Consider the following 18,137-nt stretch of genomic DNA (forward strand, 5'->3'; position numbering starts at 1 on the left):
CCGCCGAAACATCAGAATCAGCGAGCTGTCAGCTTTCAGCCCCGACCGTGTCCGTGCGGTCGGGTGAGAAAGGCCACATCTCACTGATTCTGATCTGCGGGTCGCGCTTTGTGTTTACGTCTTTGTGCAGAAGCCGTGTACCTGCTCTCATTTACTGTTTTAAATGTTTGGTGGTCGTCAAAATTTTGTGACGTTTCACCTGAGATTCTGGAATTTTGGGCAAAATACATTTATATAAAAAAATCGATTCAGGATTTTAATGAATCAATGTCACGTTATCCAATCCAGAATCGATTTTAATCGATGAATCGATTATTAAAACCCACCCCTACTTCCTATCACCATTGTGCTAACGTAATTATACAATAGCATTTACAACACCACCATCTTCAAATAGAAAAACACATTATGGAATGCTATCAGTTGTGTATTGGCCTCCCCAAACCCTGGACCTCAACATTAGTGAATAGTGGGATCATCTTGACAGAGAAGGGAAGGAAAGGCAGCCAACATCCAAAGAAGAGCTTTGAATGCATGTCTTTATCCTGTCTTCCTTCTCACCCCAACCGGTCGCAGCAGATGACCGCCCCTCCCTGAGCCTGGTTCTGCCGGAGGTTTCTTCCTGTTAAAAGGGAGTTTTTCCTTCCCACTGTCGCCAAAGTGCTTGCTCATAGGGGGTCATATTGTTGATTGTTGGGTTTTTCTCTGTATCTATTATTGTACGATCTACTGTACAATATAAAGCTCTGTGAGGCGACTGTTGTTGTGATTTGGTGCAATATAAATAAAATTGAATTGAATTGAATTGAATTGAATTGAATTGAATTGAATTGAATTGAATTGAATTGAATTGAATGTCCTTCAAGAAGCCTGGAGAACTTTTCCTGAAGACTATCGCTATAATAAAAAAAGGAAAAATTAAAGCAAAGGTAATGACTAGTTTGGGTGTTGTAGTCCTTTAATAATCAAGGAAAAGTAGTAAATCCACAATTTAAAAAAAAATTCTTTTATTATAAATAATCCTGGTGTGGATTAGTTACTTACACATCAAACCAATGTTTTACAGGCAGAACATTGCTCATCTGAGTTTTTACAGACCCAGAGTGAAATTCACACAAGTTCAGCTTTCATTACCTGATCAGTGCGCCACTGAAGCAGACCCACTCTGCTCTGTCTTTGAAGATTCACCATGAGAAATTGGCATTCCTTGCTCTAACTGTCCACAATATGAAAGTCACAGGAAAAACCGACATGTCTTTTTTTTATGTTTGTTTGTTTGTTTTAACCCACTATGGTGCCACTTAAAATCCCTGTGTTTGAACAGTACACTTCAATTCTGCTTTAACAGCAATCCTTGATGTGCAGGGAAACATCAGGGTTAGCAAACTCACAACGCGAGTCTTCTTTCTCTGGGCCACATGTGTAATATTTATGTTTTTGTCCATCGAGCCACTCCATAGAGCTTCACTGCAAGTCATGTTTAATTGCAGCAGAGAATAAACACCAGCCTTCAGACCAGCTGCAAAACAGAAAAATAAACACGTGGACAAAATGCATAAATTTGCTGTAATGTAAGTTAACAAAGTAAGTTACATACCGCAAAAGCCAATAGCTCCTCCAGTCACACAACCACTGTACACAGCGTTCTTCCAGTCAGATATGCCTCTGTGCTGTAAGTGAAAATCAGGTACAAAAAAAGACAGTTATTACAAAACACTTTCAGTTATCACACAGAAAGTGTTTTGTTTTTCATCTGCATGGCAGGAGGTAGTAATGGCAGATAATCAATTAATCATTAATCAGCATATATCTGTAAAAGTATTCTCATATAAATTACCATCACTTTGTTCGGTACTTCTAACGATTTGTTAACCTATCCTTTAACCACTTCTGCAAACAGCCTGTGCCTGACTTTATCATAATACATTACATGGTGACAATTGAACAAAGCATATACAGTGGGGCAAAAAAGTATTTAGTCAGCCACCGATTGTGCAAGTTCCCCCACCTAAAATGATGACAGAGGTCAGTAATTTGCACCAGAGGTACACTTCAACTGTGAGAGACAGAATGTGAAAAAAAAATCCATGAATCCACATGGTAGGATTTGTAAAGAATTTATTCGTAAATCAGGGTGGAAAATAAGTATTTGGTCACCTCAAACAAGGAAAATCTCTGGCTCTCACTGGCCCCACTGTAATTACAAAAACAGGTAGCAGTGGGAATGTGAGCATGATTTTGGAAGAAATCATAGAATTCTAGGAAAAAAGGATGGAAAAATGTTAGCAGCTGTTTCTGTCTTCATTCCAGCTGTGTCCATTTGTTGGTGACAAATGTTGCTGGATAGTGATGTGGACATAAGCATACCTAACTGAGTGTGTGAGGCAACATTTCCAGCAGTGCTTGCAGTTGTAAAAATACTATATGCAATGCTAGATGAATATTATAACTGTTACTGTTTTAGGAGCAATAGATTATTATTTTTACTCCTGTTTTTTGTTTCCTGATTAAAACTAAATAAAGAAAATGTTGGACTTTGATTTGTGGGGAATATATTGTAGTGTTATGGCTAAATATCTATTTTAACGTCCATCCCCCTTAAAAAAATAAGCAAAATGCTCTCATTTTGTCTGTCTATGCTTTAAGAACTGCAATAGTCCTGTATTCCTAGAAATATGAGTATAATATTTTAACTAGGGGCAGCACGCCCATACGGTAAAAGAACTGGCTGAGTAGCAGCATATCACTGAAAATAAAAGCGAACCGAGCCCTGAGGAACGCCACAAAAAACATAGACAACACGGACGCAAGTGTTATCTCTGTCTGCAGAAAAGGTAGCCATTAGCTTACCCAGGGATCTTTTAATTCAAACCCAGGTTTCGAGATGATCCAGAGAGTGTATTGCTCAACGTTTGCGACAGAGTTGCTCAGTTTTAGTGCTTTTAAATGTGCTTTCTCTGTTAAAGCATAATAATGATACTCATAAAATACATTAAGTAAAATGAAACTGAAATCTCTTTCTCCAGTACCTTAGATTTCTTAGATAACCTTTTCAGTAACTGAGGATCTAGTTTTTCTGCATCTATAGATTAGTTTAATTTACTATCATTTACTATATTCTACTATAATAGATTAATTTACTATAATAAACAAATCATTTTATGTTCAGTAATTTTTTTATATTATCATATTCTGAGAAGAAACTTAGTAGAATAAAAATATAATGAAATATGAAGTAGATGAGAATATTTTATTCCAAATACACCAGATATGGGTGGGAAGGAAATAGTAAATGGTCAGGATATACAGTAGAAACATGTGTCGGGAAGCGTGGATTGCATTCCCTCTGTATACATGTAGATTTTCTCCAGTGGAGATTCAAAGAATGAATGTTTACAGCTTCATGCTGACAACAGAGGGACCAGGTGTCCTACTTTATGTGGAGCTGCACAGCATTGTCATGTTTTATTGTAAAGTCTGTCTTTTGTGAAATAAAGAAAGGACTCACCCTAACGTTAGAAGCTTTGCAGGTTTCTGTGGAACAAACTAGCACAAACAAACAAAATGCAACAGTTAAAAATATTAACAAAGTAGGTGACAACAGTGGGAGGTAATTCTCAAAGTTTTTGTTTGTATTTTGCCTATTATTTATTTATTTATACACAGGACACATGAATCTCTTATGCGCATCTATACAAGCATTCCCACTGAAACTGAGGAGCAGACAATAAGCAGCTTAAAGAGTTCATTTTTTAATCGAGTAAACTTCAGATTCCTTCTATGCTTGCAGTGGGAAAAAACTGGACTCCATTGAAATAGTTCACAGGCACATTCAGACCTTAACATGCTAAATGCCAAACTGTGACCTGCATAGTTTTGTATGTCCAATAATAACATTTCTTTCACCTCTCACCTGTATTAATTTGCCACACGTGGTGCTTTCCCCCCACTTAGCTCTCCAGGATTTGTTCACCTTACTTGACTCATGAGTGATTTCAGTGGTGAAAATACTTTTATGTAAATACATCATTTTTTACTACACAAAATTCAGTTACTAAATATTTTGCCTGTGAAAACCCTGTCCCCATTAGAGGCTCTGTACGATGTTCTGGCAGCGTTTTTTTCTACTTTTTCTTTGAACATGTGTCACTTATGTTTATGGACTCTTTTACTGACGAGTTTGCTGGCCGTTAAATCCTTATTTGTTTAAGGTCTCCCCCATGTGGAAGTTTGGCTTCTCTGCACTGATAAACAGCACAGCTTTCTGTTCAGATTGAACTGCAGCATACGTAACGCAAACATGACACACAAACTCTCATCCACGTGTTTTAACATCTATTTATTACCACCATAATATGAGAAATTTGGAAAATACAAAGATCAGCTTATTTATACGTCTGAAAATCTCAAGGAATAAGAAAAATATAAAAGAAAAAAGTATGAGGTTATACTGTGCATCCCAAATTTTGATAAGGGACAGATTATATGCTCAGGTGTAGAGAAGCTGCAGGAGACACACAGACCCTAAACATGCAGAGGTTCACTATGTCAATTCATACTGGTGTGACAAGTATAATGCTAATCTGTGGTGACAGAGAGATGGAGGCTGAATGTGACGACTAATCTACAGTGAACAGAAGAGGAGACAGTGAGACCCCGCCCCCTCGTGGCTGCCATTAGAATTGAAGTTTCCTTGGAAAATGGAGAAGCCCTTCCTGATTTTCTGTAACAAATCACTGCAAACAAAAAGACCCTAACTGATAATGTTGATACTATTAATTGCTTTTTACTCCTATTTTGATAACTGTATAAGTGGTAAAGGAGGAGATGCTCCTCTATGAATTAGATGTGTAAAACAAAAATAGACACCATATCCACAACAATAATATTCTTAAGAAACCAAGAGATTTTTGTTTGAGCACAGCTGGTTTGGAAGATCAGTTTTCACAGGAGCACACAAACAAACGAGCAGGTTTCACAGGTGACGGAGGTGCACTGAAAAGCTACAGCTGCAGAGCAACAGGAGAGTCGGGGTGCAGAAGGACGCACTGAGCAGGAGGATGTTCAGAGGGGGCGGAGGCCTCGGGACTAGTTTTAATAGCACCCTGCTGTGGAAGTTGTGGCTCCCCTTAAGCAGACTAACCCCTCGGCCTTGTCCCTCTGCTTTGGCTCCGTTTGCCACAAAAACTGCACCTGCTCAACTCCAGGTGAGCTTACTGATGGGCTTCCAGATTTGAAGTAGCTCCCAAACCCAGGAATGCATGTTTGCCTATGTGTGCACATGTGCATCTGATCTGCCAACCCTTTACATGCACGAAGAAGGTACCCTAAAACATTTGGTGAAGACAAAAAAAATTACAAATTGATCAGACTTCAACATATTTCTATCTCTTCATAATCAAGATTACTCTAAAGTCTACCGAGAAGCTGGGTAGGCTGGGGAGAGAATGGAATAGGGACGGGTGGAGGTGGGTGGATGGAGTAAAATGAACGAGTAAAGGCAGGGATGGGTAAAGAAAAATAGGACACAGATGAAACATCAGGGAGGCCATCTAAGCGCGCTCTCCACGGATGCGGCGTGCCAGCTGGATGTCTTTGGGCATAATAGTGACACGCTTGGCATGGATGGCACACAGGTTAGTGTCCTCAAACAGACCCACCAGGTACGCCTCACTAGCCTCCTGCAGGGGACAAACACAAACAACATTAGCAGTACATATTAATGATGTTGTAATATAAGAGAAAAGAACCTAAACTTTGATCTGCTGCATTGGTTTAAGTGTAGTCCTTAAATATCGACAGCTGAAAGCACGTAATTCTCTAACAGCCCCTTAAAAGTCATAACAAAGGACAAGACAGACTTGCATATAATATAAAACCCTTCAGAGTTCACATTACAAGTTAAACTCATGGACCAAACATTTGGAAACCTCTCTACAGAGACACATTGATGAATCAAAAATTAGTGCCGCTAATCGTACTAAGTGCTAAAAAACAGTTTGGGGGAAAAAAAACCCTAATCAAACAAATTTAGAAGAATAAGGAAAGTGATGTCAAAGCTTCTACTAGCAAAAAAACAAACTGTTAACAGCATGGACCTCCTTCCCACATCCAACATAGCAGTGTGGCTTCACCTGCAGAGCTCCAATGGCAGCGCTCTGGAAACGTAGGTCAGTCTTGAAGTCCTGAGCAATCTCCCTCACCAGGCGCTGGAAGGGCAGCTTACGGATCAGAAGCTCAGTGGACTTCTGGTATCGACGGATCTCTCTCAGAGCCACCGTACCAGGCCTGAAACGCATGACCTCAGGCTCAGTACAATCATTTATTTATTTTTACACCTGTCAGTAATGTTGACAGTTAAGGCTGAGTCTCCCTAATTAAAATACTTTTTGTGGCTCCGAGCAGAATTTGCAGGGTAAAGATTGCTCATTAAACGTCTGATATGATAAGGAGCAATTAATGTGACTCAAAATGAACGTTACCTGTAACGATGGGGCTTTTTGACACCACCTGTGGAAGGGGCGCTCTTGCGGGCAGCCTTGGTGGCCAGCTGCTTACGAGGAGCCTTTCCTCCAGTGGACTTACGAGCAGTCTGCTTGGTACGAGCCATTACGACAGAGTATCACCTGACGGAATACAAAAAAACCCCCAAACAATGTATCTGTTTCTAGTCGCTTCATCGTGACATTAATCATTGCACACTGGACAAATGATCCTGCTAAGCTAGTGGCCTTGAACTCAGATAAATAACTAAATTATTTAAAGTTTCCAATATTCAGTGCAGCAGCTCTGAAATATATATAAGTAATTAAAACATACAACTTGCCCCCTTTTACCACTTCGTTTTATTTGTTATCAAGTAATTATGCATTTTGAGTTTTTAATATTTTTGTATCAATTATTAACGGATCTATAATTAAACATGTTATAAATACTTGGTTCTTAAGTCATTTTGGACCTCCTGATAAAACTTTTCCCCCGGGTTTGGCCGCTGCACAAACACAAAGACTTTAGCCAATCTAGAGACTGTGGGATCCCAATTTAGCCAATCACAACCTTTAACAGGCCGTCACTCTGAATCCCACCAATCAGCTGTGGCTCCACTGTACAAACCAATGATGTTTCAGCCAGGAGTATTTTAGGGCGGGACAAGTATTGTTAACTCCGCCTCATACCGCAAGATTATGGCCGCAGACCGAAACGAACCTACCAATACACAGGCAACGAGCGGGATGTAAACTTTGACATTTTCCCACCAAAACAGAAAATGTGTGCTCACAAGAGCATTAACAAATCGTAGTAGACAAGTAAGCGTATCGAAAAACAGTCAAAGACTGATGAAGTAGAGGTATTTTAAAGCGAAAAAGCGAGGTAGAAATCGCCGTTGAAAGTGGACTAGATATTTCGGCAGTGGAAGTACTGAGCCGTTTTTCTCTGCCTGGGGAAGCTGCTTTCTCTTTTCACAACACCATCGAAAAAACACGATATTAAAGCAAAAAAATAAGTTTATCTACTCTATTTTCTTCACCAAATGGTGACTATTGTTCTTAGTTAAGAAATAATTAAGGAATTTTTTACTTACCGGGGGTGAATTTTGTCTCTTTTCTTCGCAAGGATAGAAGTGTGTTCTGGTTGTCTGGCAGTGTCAGATATTTACTATCTCTCACACAATGGAAGCAGAGCGAGCGGGAGCAAAATGGCGCCCGTGTCAATCATCTGTCTCCCACAATGCAATGGTAACATTTGTAAACAATCTAACTTCATTTCCTCAAGTTTTCTCCTTCACACTCCAACGATGTAGAAAACACTAGATCAAGAAAATCATAAAATAATTACGTTTTCGACTTTTTTTTTTAACGCTTTGCCTCAAAACCGCGTGTTAACAAATGTAAAACGCAAAACCAATGAGAGAATATGATAAATATCAGGGCACACTTTGACTTCGAACAGTAGGGAAAGGAAATGGATAACACTGAACTTTTTTTTTTATAACAAACCAAATATTTGTTATTCGCAACATAAATTAGTCCAGATTAATTAAAAAATACATTCAAGTCTAAAGGAAAAACATTTCTCTTTATCATGCTAAAAATATAATGTAAGTGCGCTAACCGAAATGAAAAAATATTACTTGTCTGTTTTAGTAATTATGGATCTCCGTTATAAATTCAAACGAGAAACTGAATTTAGATGACAAACATGACAGCTGTGTCATCATATCAGTCCTACTGCAATTGTCTTTTTTACACGAGGTTTCTGATCAGTATATGAAACAGGAGGGAAACTAAGTACAAGCACAACTCCAAACTCTGCAGTTCTCTTGCCAAACCTGAGCGTTTCTGTTCTTGTGGTGGTGGAATGATTTCAACACATTCTCCTTCATGTTGGTCACTTTTAAGCATTAGACGTTATACCAAAGTTGGGGTAAGACAATTACATTAATTTTTTAAAAAGCTGATTCATTATATATGCTTTATGTTTTCATAAATGTTTCTCTGGAAAGGAATTAATATTCTTATGCATTTTAGATCCCCCTGTTGGTCAAATTGAGAAAGCCATGGGGTTTGTGGAGCTGTCATTTTAAAATACATATGGCATTCTGGTCATCATCACAGCTGAACCAGGGATTACGTTGCATTCTCTTGATTCTCCTGCAGCAAGCATTTCCTTTTTAAATAAAAGCTTACCCCAGAGATTTGTGCTTCATCCACAGGAGGGGGAAATGGACCAAATAACTGGTCAATGCCTGTGAATCTTCAGTTGTTTTCAGTCCCGTTGCACCGTGTGTATAAAACAAAAGGACATATCCATGCAGTCTGGCTTTATAAACATTTGGGAACAAATGGGTCGTTCCAAAGCACTGAATGTAATTTGAGCATGGTCCTGCAATAAGATGCTACTGTTCCAAAATGTTCCTTCCGATATATTCCACCCTCAGTTGTAACTGGTGTTTTTGCAAACTTAAGAAACCAGAGCAACTCAGCCACAAAGTCCAGACCATGTAAAGTTACTGAGCCGGGTCTCCAACTGCAGAGCTGCATAAAGCCACCAACACTCTGCTATTCAGTAAGTCATGTGTTGCTCTGAAAAGAAGTCCATCACAGCGCATTTACATCAAAGTTATTATAGTTCAGATAAGTTTCATTTGACTCACCTGTCCATCAAAGCCTCATCAGGTAAGCTGTGTGTGTAAATGTAGCTGAACCAATAAAGACTAAATTACATTTAATTATAGGGAACACAATATTGTTTATTTTTGTCAAAAGTATAGTTTATTTTCATTTCAGCTAACTGCGATGTTTTGCCACACCTACTTTTTACTGTAATAACTTATTTCAATCATGTAGTAAATAGTTGGGTACATGGAGAAAACAGTCATGTTTCTTGCAGCAATGATCTGTCAGCAGGAATTGGTGTTCAACATCCTGAGCAAGGCTCTTTTAACACTAGACTTGGACTACATTAGAAGATGCGGCTGCGATGCTATGAATGCGGTGCGTCATGAACGTTTTTATTTATCTTTTTCAGAGAGACAGGGGAAAGGCTGACTCACACGACTACATGTGGACTTTGAAAATACCACCTGTATTCATCACTTTAAATCTGTCGACGGTCGGTCTTTATATTCAAGCTCTTTATTTGCTCAAAGCATCAGTCATCACTCTAGTGACGTCACTAATTTAAGATACACTCGTAACACTTCTGATATCTGCGATTCTGTTTTCGAGAAACATTCAGATCCACACAAAAGCCATGGATTCTATCTCTTCCTGAACAGTTTTATTTATTTCATATCTAACTGTAGATAACTTCTATTTTGAGACGAGTGTTTTCACATTCAAGTACATAATGCCTTACATCAACGCCCCATCTGAAAAGGTAGAGGCTTTACATAAGGCAAGAGGAGCAGAACCTGCAAGCGATATAGAAGTTAAACAGTTACAGAGTACAACCTGGATTTGGACATAGTTGAAACATATTGTAATCCATCCATTATGCTTACCCCGAAAGGGCTTATAGTATAATACCAAATGAATGTACTATACACTGATTTCCAGCCCGAAAAGAAAATTGTCCCACATATCCTTAGAAGAAAGGAAAAAAAAAGAACCATCAAGGTGATACGAAACTAAATAACCCACAAAAAATCAAAATAATCCTTCAACCTTGACATATCGAGAATCGTCATGCATTTATGTATTATGACAGGAAAAATAAAATGTATGGATTGCAGGAACAAAATTTAAGGCTCATCCAAGTTTTTCCCCAACAAAGCAGCAACAATGTGTTCTTCCCCACATTGTTCAGAAGGACATCGTTTCCAGCTTTATTCAGTTAGCACAGAAAGTACCATCAATCTGATTCGGGGGGGGGGGGGACAAGAAAAATAACCCCTTACAGTTCTGGTGCTACAACAGGCATTCATCCACGTTCCCATCTTTATCCCATATGTGCAAGAACTGTGCCGAGTCATTTGGTCCCTCTTCTAATGAAGAACACGAGTACCAACACATTCCATTAGAAGTCATTGTAATCAGTTTATAACAAAGTTACGTAAAAATGGCACAGTCAGAGAAAATAAAGACATTGACAAGCACTACATTAACTCAAAGTACCCGGCTGCAGGTCCTCATCCAACCTCCTGCTCAGATTCTTCAAAACAAACATGGACACGCTGCTTCTGTCACATTAGCAGGTGGCCCTGCGTCGACCTACACGTATCCTCCTCCTGAAACGACTTGTGCTGTGAAATCCAGAGAGAACGCAATGGATAGAGAAGTACACAGAACTGTTCTGTAAGAGATAGAGTGCATGCATTTCTAAAATGCAAACCTTAGTCCCAGTTGATGCTCATACCCAGCGACACACCATATAAAAAAAAAACAAAAACCAAACTAAAATCCCTTTTTATGGGTGTTTCTATTTGTATATATAGTATATATAATTTACATTTTTGTGGTTCCTAGTAAAAGTACCTCACGTCTTTCATATCATTATACATTTATGACCGGCTACTGTCTCAATCAATCACAACAACAAGACCTCATGGACAATAATTTCAGGTATACATTCAGGACTTTCTGTAAAAAGTCTTACAATATTCTTTACAATTCTTTAAAAATACAGAGAAGCAAAAATATTGGTGATACATCAGTCCACTGTCCTGCAGAGGCTGCTCAACCATAGCTCAGAGTCTTTCTTCTACACAGCTTCAGATTATTTTACACCTCCCCCTAAATGCTTCACTCTGTATGAATCTCTGTCTCGGGCCTCTGCATGGCCAGGCTAGTCTGGATAAAGGCCCCCTGACCTAGAGCTGTGGAGTAAGCTCTGTTGTTGTGGCTCACTGGAAATCCTGGGGCTGGGTAGGAGCTGGACGCTCCATGTTTTTGAACAGGGGCATGAGGCTGAGGTACTGGGTGGTAATCGTCCAAGTTGTCATAGTGGGACTGCACTGCTTTCGTGCTGTGTTTCTGACACGAGTAGTCTCTGTCTAGGTCTGCTTTGGCCTGGCTGTAGTGCTGCTCTCGGACGCTGTGCGATCGCTCGGGTTTGGAGCGGCCGATTTGTTCCCTGGGGGCTGATGACTGATCGTCTGTGCTGTGAAAGCCGCTTGATGTTTTCACTTTGCTCTGGTGGTGGTCAGAATCTGGACACTCGTAACGCGCCTGAAAGTTCCTCTTGTGTTTAGACCTGCTGCCGTCGTCTCCGGGCTCATACTTGGCCTCGTGCCGACCGCTCTCCTGCTGGTGAGAGAGACTGTGGCTCAGAGCAGAGGGGAGGGAGTGAGAGGACTGGCATTTCTTGGAGCTGCTTTGCTTGGAAAGTGCATCAGGCTTGTCACCCACTCCGCTGCCCTGGACATGCTTGTCAGTCTCCATGTACATGAGGGCTTCAGGGTCCGACACCATTTGTCTGGGCAGGTAGCGGCCGTCTTTGCTCTCAGACGGTATCAGCACAGCTTTGCCTGGGTCAGATTTACTGCGCAGGTGCAGGGTTTCATAGCCTGATATATCTGCTGGTGTGAACAAGCCCACGTTGTCATATTGAGAGAGGACGGGGCCTTTAACCTTAAGCCTGGCCCTGCTCTCCCTGCGGATAGAATGCATACGCAACCTTTCGGACTCCTCTGGGTCCCAGGATAAGTAAGCAGCAACTTCTTTGCTCCCATGCCCGGGTGGCATGTCCCTGCTCACAAAACTGTGCTCCTTCCCAGGAGGAAGAATGTGGCGAGTGAGGTAGTGATACCCAGTCGCCTTCCCACCAGGACGCCCAGGAAGTGTTCCTGCATCTCGGCCGCTGTAGGAGTGAAGGTGCCTGACTCTGATAGTGCCGTATGGGTCGATGTCATAGAAAGGCGCCTCCAATGGGCCTGAACCAGAATATGGACTGTAGCGGTACTGGACTCGTCCGTTCTCAAAGTAAGGCTGCAGCTGGGTAACATGGTAGTCTGCCTGCGAGGACTGCTGCGGGGGCTGCTGGTAGGCTTTGCACTGGTACACCGGTCGGTGGTAGAAGAACATGTCGTCATCTGGAGGAACTTCAGTCCTCTGGATGGGCACTGAGCGAATGCTGGAAGGAACATGGAGCGAGTGCACTCTGCGGATGGTGGGATAGCCATGGGTTCTGTCATGACTGTAGCCCTGGTGCCCAGGCCCTGGGGCTAGGTAAACACTCCTGGGGTTTCCTCTGGACTTGATGGAGTGATGGTAGGACCTGGGGCCTAAAGTGCTGTATCTGTTATCTATTCGGGCACTGTAGGGTATCTGAGGCTCAGACTTTGACACATAGGTGTGTGGAGGGACACTGTCTGGTTGGTAGTGGTGTGGTATAGACTGCGGGCCCAGAGTTACAGACCTCTGGTGGTAGTATGCAGCTCCTGGAGGATCAATTAGGACGGGTTCTCCTTTAGCGTGGTACAGGTAGGCTGGCTGGTGCGTGGAAGATTTACGAGGAGAAAGAGGATGGTGAGGGAGAGCATCCTCCATATGGCCAGACGGAGGACCTTCACCCAGGATATGGTAGGAGGTTTCACTGTGGCTGAGTGCTGCTGTGGCCAGTTTGCTCTCTATAGTGCGAACAGGAGGGGCAGGAGGAGTGGGTCCATAGGAGTCGTGATATTTTCCAGACTCTGCACAGGGCTGCACTGGCTTTATGGCCTCCCAAGGTTTCTCCACAGGCTCAGCAGAGGTGGGTGCGACTCTTGCGCTAGCCTTTGAGAGATGAGGCTGGGGTTGGACTAATGTCTGGGAATGTGTGTGAGGCTGTGTCTGAGCTGGAGGTTGTATTTGGGCTTGGCTCTGCTGCTGAGTTTGGGTTTGGGGTGGTGGGACTGATCTTTTCAGCTTCTGAGCTGGCTGTTCTGGTGGTTTTGGAAGAACTGGGGGTGGTGCCTTCTCCTCTGGTTTGACCTGAGAAAAAGAGGCCAACACAGGATAAGTCATTATTTATATCAGGTTTAGGGAAAAAAACAAAGAAAGAAAAGAAAAATAAGAGTTGTGCATTTTTTTTTATAGTAACACAAGACTTTTCCAATATGAACTGTAAGTATCTAAAGTATCAGAGTATTTGAATGCAGAGTAGTAGTGGTATACAGTCAATTATTTAAAAAATACCTATATACATACATACAGGTAGAGACTTGCAGCCTACACCGAGGATAACTTCTGTCAAAAATAGGAGGTGGTGCTGAGAACATACTCAATCCCAAAACAGTGAGTTTTGAGATTCACTGCTAGGACCTCTTGGGACCAGCCAACGTGATATCCTTACCTCAGGACCATGCTGCTGTAAGTTTCCACTCTCCTTGTTGTTGCCACTGGGGGTTGTGGCTGCAGTGGAATTGGATGAGTTACTATGAAGTGGGACTGGTCCTGTCACAGGCTGCTGTCTTTCTGGACTTTTCCTGGTTGGAGAACTCCGGCTGGGTGATGTGGAGAGTGGGGCACAATTGTAAAGTGGAGTGTCTGGTGGGGGGTCCACGTCTGGCTGCGATGCAGTTATAGAGGACTTGGCACTGTCTGATGGCTTAGTGATCATGCTGGTTAACTCTGGTGGCTGGTGTTTGTTTGAAGGACTGGAAGTGGAGGGATGAGATGAAACTGTGATCACACTTGTAGCAGCACTGTTTGGTGGGGGAGTACTTCCTCGTCCAGCTCCGTCTTCTGAGGCAGTCTGGAATTGTAGGACAAAAGGATGTGGCGAGTCCTGGAAGCTGGAGGCCTCATGCGGCTGCAGAGGGGACAGCGGTGTTGAGGGCTCAGAAGACCGCAGTTGAGACTGAGTGGACACCTGCTGAGCAGACTCAGCCAGGGCCAGGGCCAACATGCGGGCAGCATTTTTAGGAGGTGGAGGAGGAGGGACAGAAGAGGGTGCTGTAGAGTTGAGGGAACAAGGGGTTGGGTCCTTTGAAGAGTCCAGAGTTGTGACTCCTAGTGGGAACACAAAAAACACAAGGGAACTATAGTTGAAGCATGAATAAGCAAGAGCTCTAGGTGATTGTGGAACAGGCGGGAAGGTTTTAAGGTGCTTTAAGAGTGGGGAAAAGGCGGGGAGTAAGTAAGGTGCTCAGACATCGGAAGAAAAAGGTTTAAGATGAAATCCTTGCAAAGCTAAACCTGGCAAAAAATACACACAAACACTTTACTTTTATTTTCATCTAAAGAACAGGTCGAAAGTATGTATCTCATTCGCTGCCCTACCTTGGTGCTCTTGGCTATTAGCAGCTGGTCCCTGCTGCACGCCGTCCTCTCCCTTTACCTCTCGGCTGTCCACACTGTCAAAGGCTGCCAGTTTAGAATTCAGCTCCATTTGAAAAACTTCACTTAGCGATGGCTCAGCTACTTTCAGCAATACACTGCCCATCAATGTAGGAGAGTCCTTGCATATCGAAGGAGAAGATAAAGACTGTGGAAAGACAGCCTGTCCAGCTGTAATCTTCCCACGTGTTTCTGCGGACAAAGTGTCTGAAGTGACAAAAGGTGTCAAACTGGCGGCCTTTCCACATTTAATAGGTGACACGGCCTGTGTGGGTTTATCAGTGTACGAGTAAGACGCAGTCAGCTTCTTGTTCTCTGCCTTTTCCCCTGTATTCACGCTGGTATCGGTGGATAGCGGGGAAGTCAAGCTGCTGATGAAGGAGGCAGAGATGAGATCAGAGCCATTGGTCTTGCCACAGATGTTGCCCCGGTTCCTCTTTAAAGTGGAGCCCTCAGCCCTGACCGGTGAATCATCCAGGGGGAAGGCATAGGAGGTGTCAGGGAGACTGCACTGGAATGACATGGGGTCGAAGTCCAGGGAGGCCATCCCGATGTCTGGAGGGCTGAGGTCCACGTCTTCACCTGCTGAGCGTGGAGGCGAGATAAGAGCAGGCACACAGATGGGTCCGTCGTCTCCGTCGCTGTCTTCTGTGCCATCCAGGTTATCATACGAGTTGCAGTGCTGTCGGCTGTCCAGCAGCTCGCCGTTAAAAGAGGCTGACAGAGCATCGCTGCTGGAGCGCGGTCGCCGAGGACGGTACACCTTGGACTCGCCTGGCGGAAGAACAGAACACAAACGATAAAGATAACGACCGATTAAGCTTTCTATTCCAAGTTTAAGTGAAGTGGAGGTCATAAATAATTACCTTCAACATTATGCAGGGAACTCAGTGACTCTTCACTTTTGGCTGACCTTAATGTTGCAGTGTCTCCTCTTCCTCCTGAAACACAACCATCAACATTCACTGCTGTCACTTTGGTGTATTTTGTTAAGCTCTTGTTGCTGCACAACGCTGATTAGCTCCAGACAGTTTTTACTGCAGATGCGGCGTGAGCACTCACCAGCGAGAGCCATAGCCTTCAGCTCATTAGGCTCACTGGGATTGCGGTGCAACTTCCGCTTGGACATAGAGGAAGACTTGCCCAGGTTAAAGAAAGAACGCCAACTACCTACAGGAGACTTCTTCGACTTGTTAGGCGGTCTCTTCCTATAATAGAAAACGATGATGGACAAGAAAGTCTTGCAGTCTCACCAAAACACCAGCAGAAGGAGCACCATGCAAGGTTTTTCCATTATAATAGACATTAATAAAACAGGAAAACAGCTGACCTCTCTGTGGGAAACTCAATGACGGTGTGGAACTTGCCCTGCAGAGCAGCTGGACCTTCACCCACTTCAATGTACTTGCTGTCTTCAGTGACTGGAGAGTTGATCTGAGCCTGGGTCCTGGCCTGGGCCTCCTCTAGACTTAGAAGCTTTGTTGAGGGTGATGAAACCAGCAGGGACTTTGGCCGTGACAAAGAGTTGTGACCTGACAATGTAGCAGAAAAACGATCAGTGGCAAACTATTTGAATTTAGCTTAATGTGTGCACGCTGGCGGGATGTCTATACCTGCTCCCTCTCTTATTAGTGAGCTGAGTTTAGTGCTGAAAAGCACATCAACATGGTTCAAAATGAACTCCACCACTACAGACTGGATTCGAACTTCCATGAAGGCTGCTGTGCCGCTGAAGCAGGCGGATTCAATCTGTTTTGACCTGAGACAACAAGAGAAAACGCGAAAACAGAAGTGAAATTTTCTTTAACTCAGTTAAAGAAAATTGGAATTTGAGTAAAACCATTCTGAGATGAATTTCCAAGATGTGATGGCTGCTTAAACCCTTCAGTTCAGGCAGAATGACTCATTATAAAAAACAGACAGAGTGTACTTTGTGTGGCAAACATTAGAAATCAGGCCAGTCTAAGAACCCAGAGTGTGTGGCACCAAAAAGAACAGCAACTTTTATTTCTTATACTTGAAATTAAAAAGCTCATTAGAGGCATCTTGAAGTCTCCAGCCAGTTGAGCAAATGTACAGATGAAGAGTTACAATTCATTCAACACAATGAAAGAAAGCAGGATGAGCTCTCACCTCAGCAGGTTGGGCGCCCACACGATGGCAAGGTTCTTACTGTGCATGTTGGTTATGTAGCTAAATGCTGCCAGGCGGGAAAGGTGCCTCATGAGGAACTCCAAGGTCCTAAGAATCACATATTCAGATTCAACTTGCTCCATCAGTGATGTGCACGCTAACGGACATGATAAAACTGTCTTCAGAGCATCAGCGTTTTGCTTTAATCCCTATTGGAATGCCAGTTGCAAATTTCACACAGTCTGGGAAATTCAATTAATCCTAACACAGACAAAGATTCCACTCAGTGCAACAGCATTACAGAAAGCTCTGATTCTAACACCATCAGACAGACAACTGAATGCACAGCCAGTCTGTAACCCTGCAGCTCCTTAGCCTGCCAATGGGGGGCAATGTGCCTCTACACTAACCTGTAATGCGGTGGCGGAAGCTGCTGGATGACGTCATGGATTTTGATGAGTCGTTCTTCGTCTGTCGCTGCTGATACAGCCTCCTTCGAGTGAAAGCAAAACAAGAGATTAGGAGACAGGGAGAGACTGACAGTAATGGGATTTGGCGCTATGTCCACATTAAGCTTAATCCATTGATATCCCAAGTTCATGCTGATATATAGGGCACAGACAGAACATCGGTCTGTAACCGCGAAGCCCCCCTCCTCAGTCTAGCTGCCATAGCAACCAGTAAGTATTTACTTCATCCTGAGGGATGCCTCTGGTGTGCTTGGAGAAAGTTTTTATTCCAAGTCACACACAGTGGTTTGCTGCATTTTTAATGACAGGGTGTGTCGAATGCGGTGCTATTATTTTAGGGGTGTCTATGGCCCATGACTGGAGGAGGAATTTCAAGAATTCCTATAAGATAAACCTGTTTTATTTCTTTTCTATCGAGATCAAATTTGAAAAGTCAGCAGTCAGTCACGGCCAATCTGCAACAGTTAGCAGCCCTGTAGCCCACATTAGTGTTTTACTTACAGAGAACTTCTCGTAGAGCTGGTAGGTGAGCAGTGGATTAGGCAGCTCTCTGAAGTAGAGTTTACAGAGCGAGCCAACACAGTGGATGTCCTGGATGTAAACATCTTTGGTCAAGTCAGGGATCTGCTCAGAGTCAAACTCATGCCTGATGGGAGAGAAAAGGACAAAGCAACAAACTGCAGTCAACAAACTAACATGTGAGTGCTGAGACAGGCCATGAAACGGTTCTACTTTCCAGTAGTGTTTGCAAAGATCTTTTCCCAGCAATGCATCA

At 42.8% G+C, this 18,137-nt stretch overlaps 2 protein-coding genes and 1 long non-coding RNA gene across 9 annotated transcripts in view; all 3 read right to left on the reverse strand.

Annotated features, from left to right (window-relative positions):
* Positions 1-940: 940 nt before the first annotated feature.
* On the reverse strand, positions 941-1,717 carry LOC145431356 (uncharacterized). Its single transcript, XR_013911655.1, has 2 exons — positions 1,598-1,717; positions 941-1,519 (listed from the first exon to the last, which is right to left on the reverse strand). It is a non-coding gene; the product is annotated as an uncharacterized LOC145431356 (long non-coding RNA).
* Positions 1,718-4,320: 2,603 nt separating this feature from the next.
* On the reverse strand, positions 4,321-7,738 carry h3f3c (H3 histone, family 3C). The gene is made up of 4 exons (XM_026183000.2): positions 7,583-7,738; positions 6,483-6,626; positions 6,135-6,288; positions 4,321-5,681 (listed from the first exon to the last, which is right to left on the reverse strand). Exons 2-4 carry the CDS (start codon positions 6,608-6,610, stop codon positions 5,553-5,555), a joined length of 411 nt encoding a protein of 136 aa, XP_026038785.1. The 5' UTR covers positions 6,611-6,626; positions 7,583-7,738; the 3' UTR covers positions 4,321-5,552.
* A 3,304-nt stretch (positions 7,739-11,042) lies between these two features.
* arhgap32b (Rho GTPase activating protein 32b) overlaps positions 11,043-18,137 on the reverse strand; it is a 119,089-nt gene continuing 111,994 nt past the window's right edge. For all 7 annotated transcript variants that reach the window (XM_080306985.1, XM_080306983.1, XM_080306981.1 and 4 more), the window contains 10 exons: positions 17,864-18,008; positions 17,303-17,385; positions 16,893-17,000; positions 16,373-16,518; positions 16,090-16,291; positions 15,822-15,967; positions 15,626-15,700; positions 14,703-15,533; positions 13,774-14,432; positions 11,043-13,412 (listed from right to left, as the gene is read on the reverse strand). In XM_080306985.1, coding sequence (XP_080163111.1) covers positions 11,244-13,412; positions 13,774-14,432; positions 14,703-15,533; positions 15,626-15,700; positions 15,822-15,967; positions 16,090-16,291; positions 16,373-16,518; positions 16,893-17,000; positions 17,303-17,385; positions 17,864-18,008 — 4,564 coding nt within the window. In that variant the 3' untranslated portion in view covers positions 11,043-11,243. The remainder of the gene's footprint in view (positions 13,413-13,773; positions 14,433-14,702; positions 15,534-15,625; positions 15,701-15,821; positions 15,968-16,089; positions 16,292-16,372; positions 16,519-16,892; positions 17,001-17,302; positions 17,386-17,863; positions 18,009-18,137) is intronic.

This window comes from Astatotilapia calliptera, chromosome 10, assembly GCF_964374335.1.
Source record: "Astatotilapia calliptera chromosome 10, fAstCal68.1, whole genome shotgun sequence".
Taxonomy (NCBI): Eukaryota; Metazoa; Chordata; class Actinopteri; order Cichliformes; family Cichlidae; genus Astatotilapia; species Astatotilapia calliptera.

Coding starts and splice junctions, on each gene's coding strand:
- h3f3c (XM_026183000.2), bottom strand. CDS start 6,610: ATGGCTCGTACCAAGCAGACTGCTCGTAAGTCCACTGGAGGAAAGGCT. Junction 6,289..6,482: donor AAAAAGCCCCATCGTTACAG/GTAACGTTCATT, acceptor CATGCGTTTCAG/GCCTGGTACGGTGGCTCTGA. Junction 5,682..6,134: donor CTGCCATTGGAGCTCTGCAG/GTGAAGCCACAC, acceptor TGTCCCCTGCAG/GAGGCTAGTGAGGCGTACCT.